The sequence below is a fragment of the Hyla sarda genome, chromosome 5 (assembly GCF_029499605.1).
Source record: "Hyla sarda isolate aHylSar1 chromosome 5, aHylSar1.hap1, whole genome shotgun sequence".
Taxonomy (NCBI): Eukaryota; Metazoa; Chordata; class Amphibia; order Anura; family Hylidae; genus Hyla; species Hyla sarda.
In genome coordinates, this window is record NC_079193.1 from 335357976 (window position 1) to 335379553 (window position 21578).

The window sequence follows — 21578 nt, forward strand, 5'->3', positions numbered from 1 at the left end:
TGAAATGGTGTCGCCCACCACCTCAACTGAAATCATAAGAAAGAAAGGTTTGGGCGCAGAAATTCCTCAAAATGTCCCGCATACCTCTATATAATTTTTTCCCAGTCCTGGCTGCTGTATATTCCACATCTGTGTACTGCTGTCTTTTACAGGTCATAGGGTAAGTGGAGTCAACAGTGCAAAATAGTGTGTAGCAGAAAATGGTAGACAATATAATTGACGGCCACTACAGGGAACATGCTGCCCCACCAGAACACTGCAATCCGCCACCTGAGGCGAGATACTCATCTTGTCTCATGATAGATATGGCCGTAGCTACATATAGGAGAGGTGGATGCATGTGCTTATGGCTCTGCCATTAGTCTACTGGAGCAATGGAAATAGCTAGATAACATTACCATACAGCCATCATGAATGACTTGTGGTGCAGACCCTCCTAGTCCCCAAAAGTGGTGTTGGCCTCGATGCCCTCCCTATATAACCTGGCTCTAGTCAGAAACTAATTCAAACAACCAATAGCAATAATGTTTTGTTTTTGTTGCATAAAACTAACACATTTGATGGGTGGTCTATTGTAGTATTACCCTTATAGGTGTAGACTGTGCAATCCATGTGTCCAGAGGAATGGGGATGATCATTTCTGTCTCCAATTAGGATTGTTAGGGTATTGTTGGATGTCAATGGAGGATTTCCACTATCAGTTATTAAGATTGGTAAATAAAAAACTTTTTTCTGCTCTCTGTCAAAACTCTGCAGAGCGGTGATCATGGCGCTGCCATTGTGGAAGTCTGTTAGAGTGAAGTCACTGCTGCCTTGAGGATCAGTCAATAAATAGAAGGCAAATGGAGGACCATTTTCAGTTGTGTCATTGTCTGCAGCATACAACAGCGTTGATGTCTTGTTTATTTGGACAACATGTGGATACTCTGTATTTTCCCATATCATTGGGCTATATTGGGACTCAAATCCAGGAGCATTGTCATTGATATCCTTAAGGCTAAACAAAACGGTTGCACTTCCCGTAAGGGCAGGCTCGCCCATATCCGTAGCCAATACTACCAGCCGGTGGTAGGGAAACATTTCCCTATCCAATGGATTGGAGACCACAATGTAACCATCACCAACAAGTGAGAACTGATTCCTGGGATCTGAAGAATTCAAGATGTGGTAGGAGAATATTCCATTTAATCCTGAATCGAGATCCATAGCTGAGACCTGGGTCACAGTTGTGCCAACTGGAACATCTTCAGGCACAGGGGCAATGTCATAAAAATGTGGGTAAAACACAGGGGCATGGTCATTTGAGTCCTCCACATGAATAATGCAGAAGGCTATACTAAAAAAGTTCATGTCTTCCACTTTTACTGTCAGATTAAAGGATCTCTCATGGGGTTTTTCATAATCCATTCTCTTTCTAAGTCGAATGATACCCCGTTTGTGGATTTTATCTGTCTCTATAAAAAATTTGCGGTCATCATCTCCTCCAATAATACTGAACACCATCATTGCATTCTCTCCTTCATCATTGTCCCAGGCTTGTAGAACACTCACTTCACTGTTTATACCAGAACTTTCCCGAACCAAGGCCGTGTAAATCTTCTGTGTGAAAACTGGTGCATGGTCGTTCACATCGGATACTATAATGGTGGCGGTGCCTGTCCCGGTTAGTCCACCTCCATCTTTTGCCTCTATGACAATAAGGTACCTGTCCTCCTTCTCTCTATCCAAAGAACCCAGTACAGTATATATGGAGCCAGTAGATGGATGAACTGCAAACAAATTAAGGTTTATTTCATTCTTGACATTTTGGACTATGCTGTAGGTCAAAATAGCATTCTTTCCAGCTTTTGGATCATCCAAGTCCAATGCTGTCATCTCCATGATTGTAGTATCTGCAGGTGAGTTCTCTGGAATGTATCCCATGAAACATCCATCATATGTGCAGAGGAACATTGGTGGGTTGTCATTTACATCTTTAATGTCAATGATCACGTCAGCAAAACCTGTCAGTCCTTCACCATTCTCATCTGTGGCAAGAACAAGGAAGCGCCAAGTAGAGCGTTGTTCTCTGTCTAGCGTCTTGTGCATGTATATTTTTCCATTCAATTGGTCAATGACAAACTCGCTGCTGGCACCCTGTCCGTGTAAAGTATATCGGAGAGCACTTTGATCTGCTTCATAATCAGGATCGGTAGCGGAAACCTGAAAACAATTGATAAAAAATTATATATATACATAGTTTTTTTTAACAAAGTTTGGGAACAAAGAGGGGCCAATGACTCCCTTGAATCCCTAAAATGTTTGTAACTTGAATACCTGCAGTACAAGCACTGGGAGATCTGTCACTTCCTCCAGAATGCTGTCATGATATTCACTCTGTGTAAACACAGGAGGCTCGTCATTGAGGTTGACCACATTGATAACTAAATAGGTGTAATTCTCCCACTTTCCATCTGACGCCACCAGCCTGAGCTCAAACTGAGTGTCCTGCTCGTAGTTTAGGCTTTGTGTAATGAATATTCTTCCAATCTCTGGTTCCACATCAAATATCCCTTTGGCATTGCCACTGGTGATTTGGTATCTTAGTTTAGCATTGGCACCTGGATTAAAAAACACTTTAATTTAAGCAAAGATCATGTTAAAATCCACATAACATCCCGGTTAATACCATTTGTCACCAAACAACAATCACAACAACTCCACCGCTATGGATATTTATTAGCTATACTTTTTCTATTTCTTTTCAGCAAATGTTAATTCTCTCCCTATAACTGAGCTAAGTGGCATGATGTCCGCCTCTGCTCTCTCTCTCTCCTGCCTGTTATGGGAACAGTGTTGCTACGCAAGTCCCATTAACCACTATAGAAGTGGCAAAAACTACATAAAACAGCCCACTTGGCTGTTCTCGTCTATCTGGCCACCTCCAGCGGACACAAAAGGCATGAGGGAGACAGGAAACCATCAAGATAGATTCAGGTTCAATCTTTGGGACCGGCACCTATCAGACATTAAAGGAGATCTGCAGCCATAAAGACTTATCCCTACACTGGGACCCCCCCGCGATCTCCTGTACGGGGCCCTGGCTCTGCCGCAGCTCTCCCTTGTAGGAGGTGTGTCGGTCGTAGTCTGACGCCGCGGTCGTCAAGCCCCCTCCATGTATCTCTATGGGAGAGGCGGAGATGCAGCATTCGGGCATCCCCACCTCTCCCATAGAGATGTATGGAGGGGGCGTGTTGTTGACCTCAGTGAGGTCGAAGACAAGCACATTAGCCGCGCAGAGCCGTGGTAATGCCGGGTCCCCATACGAATGTGCAAAGAATGCCAGCATAGGAATACCCCTGTAATATATACTGTATTAAGAATTTTCTAAATTTAGTACTGCTCTTATTTGTAATGATAGGTATGCTTTAAAGGAGTTTCCACTATTATGTAAATTATTGTGTAATGAAAAGGCCATGACTAAGAGAGACAGCTCTAAATGCGTTGGCATTTCACCTCCTTTTTATTAGTGACATGTCACTTGCCACCTCGTGGCTATCCCTTATTTGGTTTTAAAATTCACGATTAAAAACTCCCAGGTGGATTTTTTCACACCTGGGAGCTGGATCCTTTCCTTTGTCTCTATGTCTTAATGAAAAGTTTTGTAACTTTCCAATATGGCTGTCATGGCTGGTGGTATCACTATAGCAATATCACTTTAAAAGGATACAGAGCAAGGCAAAAATCCTCAATATATAGTAATGAAATCTTCTCAGCAGTTTCCCACAAAATCACCACAACAGAGGATGGGAAGTAGGAACTAATGTGAGAGGTTCAGAAGGGAGAAGTAAAATACGAAGCAAAGGTGAGTGGACACTCACTCAGCAACCAGGGAAATATAGGAGAGGAGAAGAGCCTGGAGAAGATTTCAGCAACACATGATGGAAACTGTAGTTTGTTACCCACATGGCTTTGGCTTACTGTAATGTGTATTGTATTCTCCATATGCACCAACCACAGATGATGGCTGTGGGGAGAAGGGTCTTTTTGTCTTTGGCGGGATAAGCCGATGCCATAGCTGTTTGGTTGCAGCTAACCCTTCCCCCATAGACAACATATGGACATTCATGTGTATGGAGAGGCTAGGTGACACTTATTAAAGGGGTATTCAGGAAAAAACTTTTTTTTATATATATATATCAACTGGCTCCAGAAAGTTAAACAGATTTGTAAATTACTTCTATTAAAAAATATTCATCCTTTCAGTACTTACGAGCTGCTGAAGTTGAGTTATTCTTTTCTATCTAATTGCTCTCTGATGACACGTGTCTCGGGAACCGCCCAGTTTAGAGACAAATCCCAAATAGCAAACCTCTTCTACTCTGTGCAGTTCCTGAGACAAGCAGAGAGCACTGTTGCCAAACAGAAAACAACAACTCAACTTCAGCAGCTGCTAATTACTGAAAGGATTAAGATTTTTTTTATAGAAGTAATTTACAAATCTGTTTAACTTTCTGGAGCCAGTTGAAATAACAAAAAAAAGTTTTTTCCTGGAATACCCCTTTAAAAATGTATGGACACATTAAGATCCAAAGCGATCAACTGCAGTGTGTGGAGAAACCTAGCATTAAAGGGGTACTCCGCTGCTCAGCGTTTGGAACAAACTGTTCCGAATGCTGGAGCCAGCAGCGGGAGCTCCGCCCCTCATGACGTCATGCCCCACAACCTCAATGCAAGTCTATGGGAGGGGGCGTGATAACTGTCACGCCCCCTCCTATAGACTTGAATTGAGGGGCAGGGTGTGACATCATGAGGGCCGGAGCTATGATGTCACGAGCTTCCGCTGATGGCTCCAGCATTCGGAACAGTTTGTTCCAAACGCTGAGCAGCGGAGTACACCTTTAAGTGTTTATTTGTCCAGCAGCGCCACCACAGGGCAAATTTAGCATTACATCAGTGGGATGTCTGTGAAATGCAGGACAGCACAGTTCCTCTAGAGCAAGAGATGCTGTGTGGAACAGAAGTAACTTTGCCATTGTAACACTGAGATTAAGAAAGTGTTTTCCGGTCCACACACAAACCCCAATGTACGGTAAATCAGCGTGTCACAGTGGAGAGCAGCGGGGCCAGAAATTATGTCCTATCAGGAAAATAAAGCGCTCAGTAAGAGGGGGAGTAGGGCAGAAATTTACCCTCACCATGGTTATGCTGGGAGGGGAATATAACTTTGTGCTGGAGTGGCCCTTTAACCCCTTAAGGACCCGGGCTTTTTCCGTTTTTTCATTTTCAATTTTTCCTCCTAAACTTTAAAAAATCATAACTCTTAAACATTTTCACCTAAAATTTTTTGCGTCACTAATTCTACTTTGTAATGACATTAGTCATTTTACCCAAAAATCTACGGTGAAACGGGAAAAAAAATCAATGTGCGACAAAATTGATGAAAAAACACTATTTTGTAAGTTTTGGGGGCTTCCGTTTTTACGCAGTACATTTTTCGGCAAAAATGATACCATATATTTATTCTGTAGGTCCATGCGGTTAAAATGATACCCTACTTATAGGTTTGATTTTGTATCACTTCAGAAAAAAATCATGAATACATGCAGGAAAATGTATATGTTTAACCCCTTAAGGACCAAGGACGTACCGGTACGTCCTTGGTCCTGCTCTTCCGATATAACGCGGGGTTACACAGTAACCCCGCGTCATATCACTGCGGGCCCGGCGTCATAGTGAAACCGGGACCCGCCTCTAATAGCGCGCAGCGCCGATCGCGGCGCCGCGCGCTATTAACCCTTTAGCCGCGCGCTCAAAGCTGAGCCGCGCGGCTAAAAGTGAAAGTGAAAGTTCCCGGCTAGCTCAGTCGAGCTGTTCGGGATAGCCGCGGCTAATCGCGGCATCCCGAACAGCTGACAGGACAGCGGGAGGGCCCCTTCCTGCCTCCTCGCTGTCCGATCGCCGAATGACTGCTCAGTGCCTGAGATCCAGGCATGAGCAGTCATCCGGCAGAATCGTTGATCACTGGTTTCTTATGAGAAACCAGTGATCAACATAGGAGATCAGTGTGTGCAGTGTTATAGGTCCCTATGGGATAACAATGATCAGTATAAGAGATCAGTGTGTGCAGTGTTATAGGTCCCTATGGGATAACAATGATCAGTATAAGAGATCAGTGTGTGCAGTGTTATAGGTCCCTATGGGACCTATAACACTGCAAAAAAAAAGTGAAAAAAAAAAGTGAATAAAGATCATTTAACTCCTCCCCTATTAAAAGTTTGAATCACCCCCCTTTTCCAATAAAAAAAAAAACACAGTGTAAATAAAAGTAAAAATAAACATATGTGGTATCACCGCGTGTGGAAATGTCCGAATTATAAAAATATATCATTAATTAAACCGCTCGGTCAATGGCGTGCGCGCAAATAAATTCCAAAGTCCAAAATAGTGCATTTTTGGTCACTTTTAATATCATTTAAAAATGAATAAAAAGTGATCAATAAGTCCTATCAATGCAAAAATGGTACCGTTAAAAACTTCAGATCACGGTGCAAAAAATGAGCCCTCATACCGCCCCATACACGGAAAAATAAAAAAGTTATAGGGGTCAGAAGATGACAATTTTAAACGTATTAATTTTCCTGCATGTAGTTATGATTTTTTCCAGAAGTCCGACAAAATCAAACCTATATAAGTAGGGTATTATTTTAATCGTATGGACCTACAGAATACATATCAGGTGTCATTTTTACCGAAAAATGTACTACGTAGAAACGGAAGCCCCCAAAAGTTACAAAACAGCGTTTTTTTTTCAATTTTGTCGCACAATGATTTTTTTCCCGCTTCACCATAGATTTTTGGGCAAAATGACTGATGTCATTACAAAGTAGAATTGGTGGCGCAAAAAATAAGCCATCATATGGATTTTTAGGTGTAAATTTGAAAGAATTATGATTTTTTAAAGGCAAGGAGCAAAAAACGAAAATGCAAAAACGGAAAAACCTCCGGTCCTTAAGGGGTTAAAATGGTAATCTTTTGACCCCTATAACTTTTTTATTTTTCTGTGTTCAGGGCGCTATGAGGGCTAATTTTTTGCGCCGTCATCTGAAGTTTTTAGCGGTACCATTTTTGTTCTGATCAGACTTTTTGATCACTTTTTATTCACTTTTTTGTGGTATAAAAAGTGATCAAAAATGCGCTATTTTGGACTTTGGAATTTTTTTGCGCGTACGCCATTGAACGAGCGGTTTAAAAAGTGGTATATTTTTATAATTCGGACATTTCCGCACGCGGCGATATAACAAATGTTTATTATTATTTACACTGTGTTTTTTTATTCTTGGAAATGCCGGGTGATTCAAACTTTTATTAGGGGAAGGGATAATTGAAAGGGTTAATGATTTTTTTACACTTTGTTAATGCAATATTATAGCTCCCATAGGGGGGGGCTATAACATTGCATGTACTGATCTTTTACACTGATTGATCCATCTCCATAGGAATGGATCAATCAGTGTTTTCGGCGATTGAATGCTCAAGCCTGGATCTCAGGCTTGAAGCATTCTTTCGGCGATCGGACAGCACAGGAGAAGGTAAGAAGACCTCCTCCTGTGCTACAGCTGTTCGGGATGCAGCGATTATACCGCGGCGATCCCGAACAGCTCCCTGAGCTAACCGGCAACTTTCACTTTCGTTTTTAGCCGCGCGGCTCAGCTTTGAGCGCGCAGCTAAAGGGTTAATAGCGCGCGGCAGAGCGATCAGTGCCGCTTGCTATTAGAGGCGGGTCCCGGCTTCACTATGACGCCGGGCCCGCCGCGATATGATGCGGGGTCACCGTGTGACCCCGTGTTACATCGCAGGACCGGGACCCAGGACGTACCCATACGTCCTGGGTCCTTAAGAGGTTAAAGGGGTACTCCGGTGAAAAACTTTTTTTTTTTTTTAAATCAACTGGGGCCAGAAAGTTAAACAGATTTGTAAATTACTTCTATTAAAAAAATCTTAATCCTTCCTGTACTTATTAGCTGCTGAATACTACAGTGGATATTCTTTTCCGTTTGAAACACAGAGCTCTCTGCTGACATCATGACCACAGTGCTCTCTGCTGACATCTCTGTCCATTTTAGGAACTGTCCAGGGTAAAAGGAAATCCCCATAGCAAACATATGCTGTTCTGAGCAGTTCCTAAAATGGACAGAGATGTCAGCAGAGAGCACTGTGCTCATGATGTCAGCAGACAGCTCTGTGATTCAAAAAGAAAAGAATTTCCGCTGTAGTATTCAGCAGCTAATAAGTACAGGAAGGATTAAGATTTTATAATAGAAGTAATTTACAAATCTGTTTAGCTTTCTGGCACCAGTTGATTTAGAAAAAAAATATATATATATAGTTTTTCACCAAAGTACCCCTTTAAGGTATAATGAATTTCTGGAGTTGTGGTCAAGGGTACTTAACACATATCTAATCTATGAGGGGGTAGTTTTTGTCACATGACCAATTCCAAAATATAAACGTGTACGAGAATCACTTCATGCCGTAATAATAATTAAAAAAAACTAATTAACGACAAAACAAATGGAATAAGTAACAGAGAAATTACCTTCATCTTCATCAATAGCGCTTACAGTCATTACAACATATCCCACATCCTTATCTTCCTCCACACTGGTCTCATACTTCTGCTGAGGGAACATTGGGGCATTGTCATTGACATCACTTACAAATATTCTCACATAGGCCGTATCTAGGGAGAAGACAGAACACCAGTCATTGTCACCTTTACGTGTCTATCCCATTGCCAGAATTTCCCATTTCATCGAGTGCATATCGTTCCTTGAGGAAAAATATTATTTTAAAAAAAAACGATAAACGGGCCAAAATGTTGCACATCTGATGTATAAGTCTCTGAACTTTTAAAAAGGTACTCCACTGCCCCAACGTTCGGAATATTTTGTCCTAAATGCTGGGTGTGAGCTGTAGGGGGCGTGATGTCCCGGCCATGCCCCTCGTGCCGCCACTCCACGTCCCCTCAATGCAAGTCTATGGGAGGGGGCGTGGCAGTTGCCACGCCCCCTCCCATAGACTTGCATTGAGGGGGCGTGGCGTGACATCTCGAGGGTCTGTGTCCACAAATAGTATTTTGCTCACTTTTTTTTTTAGGCAAAACAAGAAGCAGGTCCAGAGAAAGAGTTTTACTCTGTGTTAGCTCCACAGCTTGTTTTGGCTAAAATACTGATCGAAATATTGACTGAAATACTGGGTGTGAATATAGCCTTAGGATGCCCAAATGCCTAGTGAAAGTGTCGTGTATATTTTACTGTAAATTGTTGCTGTTTTTTTTAATTTTTTTTACCCGTGTTAGAATGTCCTTGCATCCCTGGCCGAGCTGACTCTGTGGAGTCCTGAGACTGAACCTCAATGAGATAAGATGCCTGTTTCTCCCGGTCGAACAGAGTTGCTGTGTATATAACTCCTGTCTCAGGATCGATTGTGAAATGTTGGTAGTCTTCATTGACATCTTTTAGTATTCTGTATTGAACCTGTGCATAAAAAAAAAAAAAGTTAACCATTCAATAGAAGCATAACATAATGTGAATTCAGGTAGAAGAAACAGACATGGTCGCACATCTACATATTGCATTTTGATCTACTTGCTTCTCAGCATTAATTCAAAAACTAACAGGTTGTTAGTATACATTTTGATCAAAAGGTACAAGCCCACACGCCACGTCAAGGCCACCTAATTTGAGCGGGTCCCTAACGTCCCTAGCATAAAATGGCATAGCACTGGGCAGTGAACACCACCGCCGCGACACCAGTGCACCCAGGGGGAACGACCCACTGGCAGAGCGACCCAATGCCACTCAAACAAGTCCATGGGTCGCACCTCCCCACAGACACGGCGCCACGGCAGCAACAGACGCCGCACATGTTAGTTTTTGAATTTATGCTGAGAAGCAATTAGATCAAAATACAATATGTAGATGTGCGACCATGTCTGTTTCTTCTACCTGAATTCACAAGAAGCATAACATAAGCCTCCCAAGTTGGAGACCCCTCCGTGACATCCATAAGCCCTAATACGGTACAGTGATCCCTCAACTTACAATGGCCTCAACATACAATAGTTTCAACATACAATGGTCTTTTCTGGACCATTGTAACTGGAAACCAGACTCAACATACAATGTACAGACAGTCCAGATCTGCAAAACGTGTCAATGGCTGGAAGAACGGACCAATCAGAATGGACATTTCACTGGTAAAACCCCTGTATTACTGAAGTGCATGCACTGACTGGTGTCTGGTAGCGCCCCCTACAGCACAGGGAAGTACAACATGTTCTGTACACTTTACCTGTACCAGGGTTAGCTGCTCCTTTGGACACCAGGTGAGAGCGACTCCATGTTACTTTTTTAGGACACTGTGTGTACTGTACAGGACCCTGAAGAAGCTCCTGTCCTCTAAATAGACCAGTGTTTCCCAAGCAGGGTGCCCCCAGCTGTTGCAAAACTACAACTCCCAGCATGCCCGGACAGCCTTTGGCTGTCCGGGCATGCTGGGAGTTGTAGTTCTGCAACAGCTGGAGACTCCCTGCTTGGGAAAAACTGACATAGACAGTGATTACAGCTCCCAGCAGATCTTTATTACTTTTATATGTATTTGCTTTGTCTATATTAGTTATCTACTTATTTTTCTTTAATCATCACTTTTTCCTATTTTTGGATGACATTTTGTTGACCTCAGAACCAATTACCAGGTTTCCATAGAATTATGGTCTCAACATACAATGGTTTCAACATACAATGGTCGTCCTGGAACCAATTAATATTGTAACTTGAGGGACCACTGTATAAATGAAAGGGATGTCTTGATGAGTTCCTGCCACATTGAAAATACAGTCCAGTCTGTAAATCTCTGCCCATTCTGGGCTCGCTAGTCAAGTTCTAGCTTATGACAGTTCTCTCTATATTCACACTTATTAGCACCGCCCACATGACTACTTAGCTCACACTGGGCAGAGATTTACATGAATAAAATGACAAGTTATCCTCAAACTTTTCTCACAAAATTATATATCAGTCTACTCAGCTCTGTCTGCTCTATAACATGGTGCCTGAAGATTGGACTGCACTTTTAATGTTTAGGTTCCCTTTAAATGGGCACTGCCACTTTAAAAAATGTTTGTAGAGACATGCCAAAAGTATTGTAGATGTAGAAAAGCGAAAAAAGAAAAAGACCAAAGGTTGGCGCCTCGTGCGTTACCATGGATACAGGGGGGGGGGAATTTTCCCTTGCGGGAGGGGGTTCTTGCAGGCTCTATAAATTTGCCGCTCACCTTGAGCATATAGGAAATATGCGTATTTGGGGTCTGTTTTTAGCGTCCATTTATATAATATACATTTTATTCCTCTCCCCAGTCTCTACAGTGGTTCTTTATAAGTATATATCAGTACAATCATTTTGTTAAGTGGATGATGACCTTTCACCTTTGCACCATCCTCCATCTTGTATGATAATTATTCTGTCTATTTAAACCCCACCTGCCTCATGTTGTGTATGTACTACAGTCAATCTGATGAAGGGGTAGTTTCACCCCGAAACGCGTCATTCTTTTATTGCTGTACATCAAATAAAGTTGCTGCACTTTGCCACCTTATGACCTGAGTGTGACCACTTCCTCTGGGATCCTGAGCGCCTGCTGCCAAGGTCGTTTTTTTTCCTATCCTTATCCAAAAGTATTGTAGAGACATGTCAAAAGTCCACAACTGATAGCTAGAACCGGCTGGGAGAAGAGTGCGCTAAGCAAGACAAATTTACAATGTAAGTGTATGGGGTTGTCCCAGTCAGCTGCGCTCTTCTCCCTGCTCGATCTAATAATTGGTCGTGGTCAAAACACTTAGACCCCGACCGATCCCAAATGTTGACATGTCTCTAGGACATGTCATACGTTTTCTAAAAGGACAGGTACAATTTGAGTTTCGAACAGTAAATTAAGCCATGGTACACCCTCTAATATAAGATGTAATGGTCTATATAAGTCCAGTTGTTATCAACTCTCATTTACTGCATTAACTTTTAAGGACCTTTCCATGAAGCCCAGAGTCCTGATCTGTAGCTCTAACTTCTACTATGGATGAACCAATCTCTGCTCCCTCTGGTAAAGTCACTTCATAAGAAGACGACGTGAAGAACGGGACGTTGTCATTGACATCTATAAAAGAGAAGGAACAAATATCAAGAAAAAGTTTGCCGATTCCTCATGTCAGCACCCGGTGTATCAGAATGAAGGCAGCAGGATAAAAACTACCTCCTCACCCACATATCACATCTGTGGGCCATTCCATTACTTCTGGGGTACAATATGTACATAACCAGTTCACTGTATTATAATCTGCTTAGTCAACATTGCTGATTTTTCTAGGACAATCCAAGCCATAAATAGGACAAGGTTTATGCAAACTGCAAAAATCAAATGTAGAGACCTAATGTAGACTATGGACACTTTTCTACTGATTTTTTAATTTTTTTTATTTATTGTTCATTTGTTTCCTGAATGCAAAGTTAAAGGACACCTGGGGGATAAGTGTTTGATGGTGGGGGACCCCCCCCCCCCCTGTGATCTCCTAAATGGCGCCTCGGCCTTAACGCTCAGCTAATGTGCGTAGCGTCGACCTGAGAGGTAGACGGTTGTACCCCCTCCCTGCCCCGTCCCCATACAGTTCTATTGGAGAGGTGGGGAGGCATGTCGGCCGCAACGTCATACTGCGGCCGGCACGCCTCCTGCAGGGGAGAGCCGCGGCCCAGTGCAGGAGATCGCGGGGGGCCCCAGCAGTCGGACCCCCCGCGTTAAAACACTTATCCCCTATAGGATAGTGGATAAGGGTTTAAAGGGCTGCAGATGTCCTTTAAGCAATTTTCCAAATCATCTTCATTAAAAATTTCTCACTGTTTTGCTGTCTCTCAGAGAGAGAGAGAGAGAGAGAGAAAGAGAGAGAGAGAGAGAGAGAGAGAGAATGAGAAAGAGAAAGAGAAAGAGAGAGAGAGAGAGAGAGAGAGAGAGAGAGAATGAGAAGATAAACCCATCAGACAGATTTTCTGCTCTCTCAGTGTAACAGATTGCAGCAGGAAGGAAGAGGAGGTTATATATCAGTTGGAAGTGTGGATAGAAGCGAGCTGTAGATAGGGTGCAAAACAGATACAATGCAATTTGCAGGGGAGAATCAGATAAGCTCTATACATGTGTAAAGAGTAAATAGAGCTCACACACAACTGTGGAGGATATAGAAGAGAAACTAAGCAAAACATTTTATGAATAATTTTTTTTTTTTTTTTTTGTGGCATAGTAAGTATATAGCAAGAATACATAAAGTGCATTTCAAGGGTGTCCATAGCCTTTAAATGTTGGTAAGTATGTAAACTGCTATATTCATTGAACACACAGGACATATCACCATAAAAGTCTAACGGCTTATTTGTGAATTAACTATGTAAATGATTTCCCCTCAGGTTTGTCTATGTAGTAGCTCCTGGACCCTGTTGTGGCTAGGCCCTAATATGGTGCCATAACCTCGTGGGCAGCTCCAACCCTGGTTTTTGAAGTAGATTCACCATAAGACTCTAGTACTACTCACCAGTCACATTGACATGAATTGTTGTAAAAGAAGCCAATGGAACAATAGCCACGTTCTGAGCTCTAATCCTCAAGGTAAAGAACTTAGTTCCTTCATAGTCCAGCGGTTCAGAAACAAGTATGGAAGCTGAGCCTTCAGCTCTATTAGGCTTCAGGTAAAAGCGGATGGGATTGTTTGTCTCTGGTACCAGGCCTTCCTCCATGTTGTATGTTACTCGAGGGTCATCAAGCAAAGAAGAAGCTTTCACAGTCTACGGTAAATACAAAAAAAAAAGTAAATGTATGAAGACCAAATACCACTGTATGAGGTTAATTTCAACCCTGTGACAATACAATAAGATATAGGGCCATTTGATTTTTTCTATTTTTATTTATGATGTGCATGCAGATTAAAGGGTACCTCTCATCAAAAAAACTTTTGATATATTATAGATTAATGTATGCAGAATAACTTTACAATTGCATGTTATTAAAAAATATGCTTCTTTCTATTTAATTTTCCACTTTGAAGAAATGACCACTAGGGGTCTCCCTACCAGTCCTGGTAGCAAGCATTTCAGACTCATGATAGAGTCCTAAACACTACGAGCTGCCAGTCTGCTTTGTTCACAAAGGAGAACACTCAGAGCTGCCAGCCTGCTTTGTTCACAGCCTGTTTGGCTGTGAACAAAGCAGGCTGGCAGCTCTGAGTGTTTAGGACTCCAGCATGAGTCAGAAATGCTTGCTGACAGGACTGATCGGGAAAAATACAATAGAAAGAAGCATATTTTTCATTAACATGCTATTGGAAAGTTATTCAACATTCATTAATCTAAAATATACCAAAAGTTTATTTGATGAGAGGTACTCTTTAAAGGAATTGTCTATTTTTAAAAATCTGTTTAAAAAAAATTCTAATTTTGAGTCTCTCATTTATGATCAGTATCATTTACTCACATAGAAGAGCTTCTCTCATTCTGGAGGACCCAGTGAGTTGATGCATTACATAGACAGCCTATTAATGGACATGGTGTAATGCTTCTTTTCTCCTGTGGTGGCGCTACAGTTTAATTGAGCACTTGATGCCAGATTCCCCTGTAAGTTACAGCTGATCACTAGAGCTCCCAGCAGCAGGGCACTCTCCCTGCGAATTTCTTTTGAGGAACCCTCTAAACAAAAAGGACTTGTAGTGGGCGTAGGTGTGTGAGGACTTTTGGTCCTATATAGAGCCCAGATTTTATTACATCTTTTTTTACATTGTGAAAGCAAACATGAGTTGGATCAGTACATACCACAATCTTTGAATCGGGAGTTATATTTTCAGGAATGGAGACCCAATATCTTCCCTGTTCCCACTGCGGAGGCTGGTTAAGAACATTAGTGATGGTCACAGAAAGCTCCACAGTAGAGCTTCGGTTGCCTCCATCTGTAGCAATGATGTGTCGAGTGATATAAGATATCTAAAGAAGATGGGTAACATTATATGTAGTTTTTCTTTTGTAAAAGTTAGAGCGTTGAAAAAAAAAACAATAAAAGTCCATCAAGTTCTACCTTTCATATTGTTCCTCCACAGCCCCATTCAAATAAATAGAATGAGCTGCAAAACTAGACACGGCCCATAGTGTTGTGTGGTGTTGTTTTTTTTAGACTTTTTTTAGTACCTGGGATATTGGATAGCTGACATAAACCCATCCAGTGCTAGGGTTGATCTTAAAATACTCTGGCTGCTGTGCTAACATTGTGTATGTAATGGCAGCATTGACCCCCTGGTCATCATCTATGGCCGCAACACGAAGGAAACTGGTTCCGACAGGTGTGTCTTCACGGAGAAAGTCTAGAAGGAAAAAAAATGAAGAGACTCTGTCTAGTTAGACCTACTGTATGTCATCAGCCATAGGAAAACGTGGCGTTCACTCACATTGGTAACGACTGTTCTCGAATTTGGGGTCATTGTCATTGATATCAGCCACGAAAATTGTAACTTGACAAACGCCAATCAAAGGCTCCTGAGCTTGGTCTGTGGCAGTCACTGAGATGGTGTACTCCCGCTGCTTCTCACGGTCAAAGCTCTGTGCAGTAGTGATCACACCTACACACAAAAAAAGGAACATTCAACATGGTAAGACCCCAGTCGCATCACATTTTACTGATACGTAAGAAGTGTACAACAGATATTGGCAAAAAGGTATGCTGATGTATACTGTGGCACAGTCGCAATTATCCCACTGATTAGTGACTATGTTCAGCCTTTTTACCAAACGTATATTCTATTTTGTGTGGGACCCTAAAAAAGCAAGGTCTACTTTAATTTTTAGTAACATTCGGGAAGTGGACTGAACATAGTCACTAGTAGACTACATTCAGTACAATAAACTCAATGGGCCTGCTGTTAGTACGTTGCAGTCAGCATACCTATTTCCAGATATCCTGACATATACCTTTGGTAGTGACGTACCTAGAATAATGGGGACCCCATAGCAAATATCAACATAGACCTCCTATAATGTTTTCTTATTTTTTCCACCAGTACATAAAGGTCTGGTGCATATATCTCCTTTCCTTTTAATGACCCCTTGGTCAATGCCTCCCTCTAATAATTTGCTGACAGAAAGAGGAGATCTGCACAGTTTTTTTGACAATAGATAAAGGAATAAAACCAACCAGAACATCTTTCCAAGGGCCCCATAGAAGCCACATGGTATACCACTATGGTACATACATTTTTGGCATTTGGTAAAAAAAAGGTTTGAATGGGGCTTAACCCCTTAAGGACCGGAGGTTTTTCCGTTTTTGCATTTTCGTTTTTTGCTCCTTGCCTTTAAAAAATCATAACTCTTTCAAATTTACACCTAAAAATCCATATGATGGCTTATTTTTTGCGCCACCAATTCTACTTTGTAATGACATCAGTCATTTTGCCCAAAAATCTATGGTGAAGTGGGAAAAAAAATCATTGTGCGACAAAATTGAAAAAAAAACGCTGTTTTGTAACTTTTGGGGGCTTCCGTTTCTACGTAGTACATTTTTCGGTAAAAATGACACCTGATATGTATTCTGTAGGTCCATACGATTAAAATGATACCCTACTTATATAGGTTTGATTTTGTCGGACTTCTGGAAAAAATCATAACTACATGCAGGAAAATTAATACGTTTAAAATTGTCATCTTCTGACCCCTATAACTTTTTTATTTTTCCGTGTATGGGGCGGTATGAGGGCTCATTTTTTGCACCGTGATCTGAAGTTTTTAACGGTACCATTTTTGCATTGATAGAACTTATTGATCGCTTTTTATTCATTTTTAAATGATATAAAAAGTGACCAAAAATGCACTATTTTGGACTTTGGAATTTTTTTGCGCGCACGCCATTGACCGAGCGGTTTAATTAATGATATATTTTTATAATTCGGACATTTCCGCACGTGGTGATACCACATATGTTTATTTTTATTTTTATTTATACTGTGTTTTTTTTTTTATTGGAAAAGGGGGGTGATTCAAACTTTTAATAGGGGAGGAGTTAAATGATCTTTATTCACTTTTTTTTTTCACTTTTTTTTTGCAGTGTTATAGCTCCCATAGGGACCTATAACACTGCACACACTGATCTTCTATGCTGATCACTGGTTTCTCATAAGAAACCAGTGATCAACGATTCTGCCGGATGACTGCTCATGCCTGGATCTCAGGCACTGAGCAGTCATTCAGCGATCGGACAGCGAGGAGGCAGTCCTGTCAGCTGTTCGTGATGCCGCGATTAGCCGCGGCTATCCCGAACAGCCCGACTGAGCTAGCCGGGAACTTTCACTTTCACTTTTAGCCGCGCGGCTCAGCTTTGAGCGCGCGGCTAAAGGGTTAATAGCGCGCGGCGCCGCGATCGGCGCTGCGCGCTATTAGAGGCGGGTCCCGGCTTCACTATGACGCCGGGCCCGCCATGATATGACGCGGGGTTACTGTGTAACCCCGCGTTATATCAGAAGAGCAGGACCAAGGACGTACCGGTACGTCCTTGGTCCTTAAGGGGTTAAAGGGGTACTCCGGTGAAAACCTTTTTTTCTTTTAAATCAACTGGTGGCAGAAAGTTAAACATATTTGTAAATTACTTCTATAAAAAAAATCTTAATCCTTCCAGTACTTATTAGCTGCTGAATGCTACAGAGGAAATTCCTTTCTTTTTGGAACACTGATGACATCACGAACACAGTTCTCTCTACTGACATCTCTGTCCATTTTAGCAACCATTCATAACAGATGCATAGCAAATGTATGCTAAGGGCATCATGGTGGCTCAGTGGTTAGCACTGGTGCCTTGCAGTGCTGGGGACTTGGGTTCAAATCCCACTGAGGACAACAATAAATAAAGCGTTATTATTATAATAACGTCAGCAGGGAGAACTGTGGTCGTGATGTCATCAGAGAGCATTCCAAAAAGAAAAGAATTTCCTCTGTAGTATTCAGCAGCTAATAAGTACTGGAAGGATTAAGATTTTTTTAATAGAAGTAATTTACAAATATGTTTAACTTTCTGCCACCAGTTGATTTAAAAGAAAAAAAGTTTTCACCGGAGTACCCCTTTTTAACCCCTTAACGACGCAGGATGTATATTTACGTCCTGCGCTGGCTCCCGCAATATGAAGCAGGATCGCGCCGCGATCCTGCATCATATCGCTTCGGTCCCGGCGCTTATCAACGGCCGGGACCCGCGGCTAATACCACACATCGCCGATCGCGGCGATGTGCGGTATTAACCCTTTAGAAGCGGCGGTCAAAGCTGACCGCCGCTTCTAAAGTGAAACTGAAAGTATCCCGGCTGCTCAGTCGGGCTGTTCGGGACCGCCGCGGTGAAATCGCGGCATCCCGAAAAGCTGATCGGACACCGGGAGGGCCCTTACCTGCCTCCTCGGTGTCCGATCGACGAATGACTGCTCCGTGCCTGAGATCCAGGCAGGAGCAGTCAAGCGCCGATAATGCTGATAAGAGGAGTGTTAATACACGCCAGTGATCAGCATAGGAGATCAGTGTGTGCAGTGTTATAGGTCCCTATGGGACCTATTACACTGCAAAAAAAATGTAAAAAAAAAGTGTTAATAAAGGTCATTTAACCCCTTGCCTAATAAAAGTTTGAATCACCCCCCTTTTCCCATAAAAAAAATAAAACAGTGTAAAAAAAAAAAAAAATAAACATATGTGGTATCACCGCGTGCGTAAATGTCCGAACTATAAAAATATATCATTAATTAAACCGCACGGTCAATGGCGTACGCGCAAAAAAAATTCCAAAGTCCAAAAAGGCGTATTTTGGTCACTTTTTATACCATTAAAAAAATGAATAAAAAGTGATCAAAAAGTCCGATCAAAACAAAAATCATACCGATAAAAACTTCAGATCACGGCGCAAAAAATGAGTCCTCATACCGCCCTGTACATGGAAAAATAAAAAAGTTATAGGGGTCAGAAGATGACATTTTTAAACGTATACATTTTCCTGCATGTAGTTATGATTTTTTCCAGAAGTGCGACAAAATCAAACCTATATAAATAGGGGATCATTTTAACCGTATGGACCTACAGAATAAAGATAAGGTGTCATTTTTACCGAAATATGCACTGCGGAGAAACGGAAGCCCCCAAAAGTTACAAAATGGCGTTTTTTTTTTTCGATTTTGTCGCACAATGATTTTTTTTTCCGTTTCACCGTGCATTTTTGGGTAAAATGACTAATGTCACTGCAAAGTAGAATTGTCGACGCAAAAAATAAGCCATAATATGGATTTTTAGGTGGAAAAGGGTTATGATTTTTAAAAGGTAAGGAGGAAAAAACAAAAGTGGATTAAATTCTGGTCATTTTCTTCTTTGCATTTCTTGCATTTTTGATTATAGGTTGAGTGTAGTCTAAGAGTAAGTAGAACATGAGATTGGAATTTTTGTATCTTTTTATTATCTTTTTTTCCTTTAAATCGTTTGGAATCTAGTGTATAATAACCATGAGTTTATTTTACCTGTATAAGCATCAATAATAAATGCTGGACTTGCACCTTCTCTATGCATCAGTCCATACTTCACTTCTCCATTTAATCCAGTGTCTGCATCATGAGCTTCTACTTGTAGGACAAAGGTGCCAGGAAGCTGGTTCTCCAAAATCCATGAATTTTCATTGTATTGAAAACACTAAGGAAATAAAAATAAAAGTATATAAAACATAGAAATATAAAAATGTGAAAAAACAAACCAATGCAGTGTTGAGTGGAAAGGAGGATTGGATAGGAGTGAAAACAATAACTGAAAGTCAATTAGATAATAACTTGGAATCTTAAAGGGGTTATGCTACGTTTGGTAGGCCAAAGTAAAGGTAATGGAGTGGCTATCATAAAACCCTGACCTCAACCCCTTAGAACTGGAATATCAACCTGACTCAGTTTCACCAGTGAGGCCAAAATTCCAGCAATTTATTGTGAGAAGCTTGTGGAGGACCTCATTCACTTCCAGGCAGTGGAAGAGAGAGGTGGTGTCTGGTAACTATAAAAGAAAGTATACTAAGAGATTGTCTGAGCTAGTGATTGTGCGTCTGTATACAAGAGTGTGAAGTATACAAGTGAGTGGAAGTATAAAAGTGAGAGGGACTCAAAATTAAGGAACTTTGAATTCAGGTTTAAATGAAATATTTAAAAGGCAGTCCAGTGTACATCTTGCATAATGTATGCAATCCTTGAACAGGAGTTTGAGGGTGCATATTATTGTGCGAGATGTGTGTGAGTTGTTTATTTGGAAGCCCAGATCCTGGATCTAGATGAGCACCTGGTGACACTGAGATGCATTGACAACTTGGAGAGGAGTCTCCTCTTCACTGAGCAACTACTCTCTGGGGTAGAGGTGGGGGAGGATAGTGTGACGGAGGTGCAGGACAGTCAGGCATTTAGCTGGGTTACAGTTAGAAAATGGGGTAGAGGGAAAAGTGTCAGGGAGGCTAGTCCTGATCTGGTACACCCCAACAAGTTTGCCCGGTTGGCAGATGAGGGGGATGCCATTTCAGAGCTAGCAATACTGCAGTAGGACTCTGACCGCCAGGGGGGGGGGGGGGGGGGGGGGGTTTGCTCCAGTAAGGAGGGAGGGGTGCAGGGCAGGCCAGACAGGTACTGGTAGTGGGGGATTCAATTATTAGGGGGACAGACAGGGCAATCTGTCACAAAGACCGGTATCGCTGAAATGTGTGTTGTCTTCCTGGCGCTCGAGTTCGGCACATTGCGGATCGGGTTGACAGGTTGCTGGGTGGGGCTGGAGAAGACCCAGCAGTCATGGTACATATTGGCACCAATGACAAAGTAAGAGGTAGGTGGAGTGTCCTTAAAAATGATTTCAGGGACTTAGGCCGCAAGCTTAAGACAAGGACCTCCAAGGTAGTATTTTCTGAAATATTACCTGTACCACGAGCCACACCAGAGAGGCAGCGGGAGATTAGGGAGGTAAACAAGTGGCTCAGAAGCTGGTGTAGGAAGGAGGGGTTTGGGTTCATGGAGAACTGGGACGACTTCTCTGTCGGATACCGGCTCTACCATAGGGACGGGCTGCACCTCAATGGGGAGGGTGCAGCTGTGCTTGGGGAGAAGATGGCTAGAAGGGTGGAGGAGTGTTTAAATAGGGACTGGGGGGCCAGGGAACCTACAACATAGAGGGGGAAGATAGTGTAGATTGAGAGGGGGACTTATTAATGTACCTGGGGGTGGAGCGGACGGAGGGGTTAGAATAGTTAATAGGGATAGGCATCATAGGAAGAAAAAACAAACACCATTGAACTGCATGATGACTAATGCCAGATGTCTGACCAATAAAACTGACGAACTGGAGTGGTTGATGTCTGAGGAGGATTATGACATAGTGGGTATAACAGAGACTTGGTTGGACGATACCTGTGACTGGGCGGTCAACATACAGGGTTATAGTCTATTCAGGAAGGATCGGACAAAACGGAAAGGGGGACGAATTTGTCT

The 21578-nt window shown here is 42.1% G+C and overlaps 1 protein-coding gene across 1 annotated transcript in view; it reads right to left on the reverse strand.

Annotated features, from left to right (window-relative positions):
- LOC130274587 (neural-cadherin-like) overlaps positions 1–21578 on the reverse strand; it is a 101004-nt gene that overhangs the window by 55724 nt on the left and 23702 nt on the right. The window contains exons 9-18 of the mRNA XM_056523020.1: positions 19593–19761; positions 15510–15680; positions 15253–15425; positions 14884–15051; positions 13614–13863; positions 12066–12193; positions 9332–9518; positions 8579–8722; positions 2317–2600; positions 585–2202 (exon numbers count right to left, since the gene is read on the reverse strand). Of these exons, the coding sequence (XP_056378995.1) occupies positions 585–2202; positions 2317–2600; positions 8579–8722; positions 9332–9518; positions 12066–12193; positions 13614–13863; positions 14884–15051; positions 15253–15425; positions 15510–15680; positions 19593–19761 (3292 nt within the window). The remainder of the gene's footprint in view (positions 1–584; positions 2203–2316; positions 2601–8578; positions 8723–9331; positions 9519–12065; positions 12194–13613; positions 13864–14883; positions 15052–15252; positions 15426–15509; positions 15681–19592; positions 19762–21578) is intronic.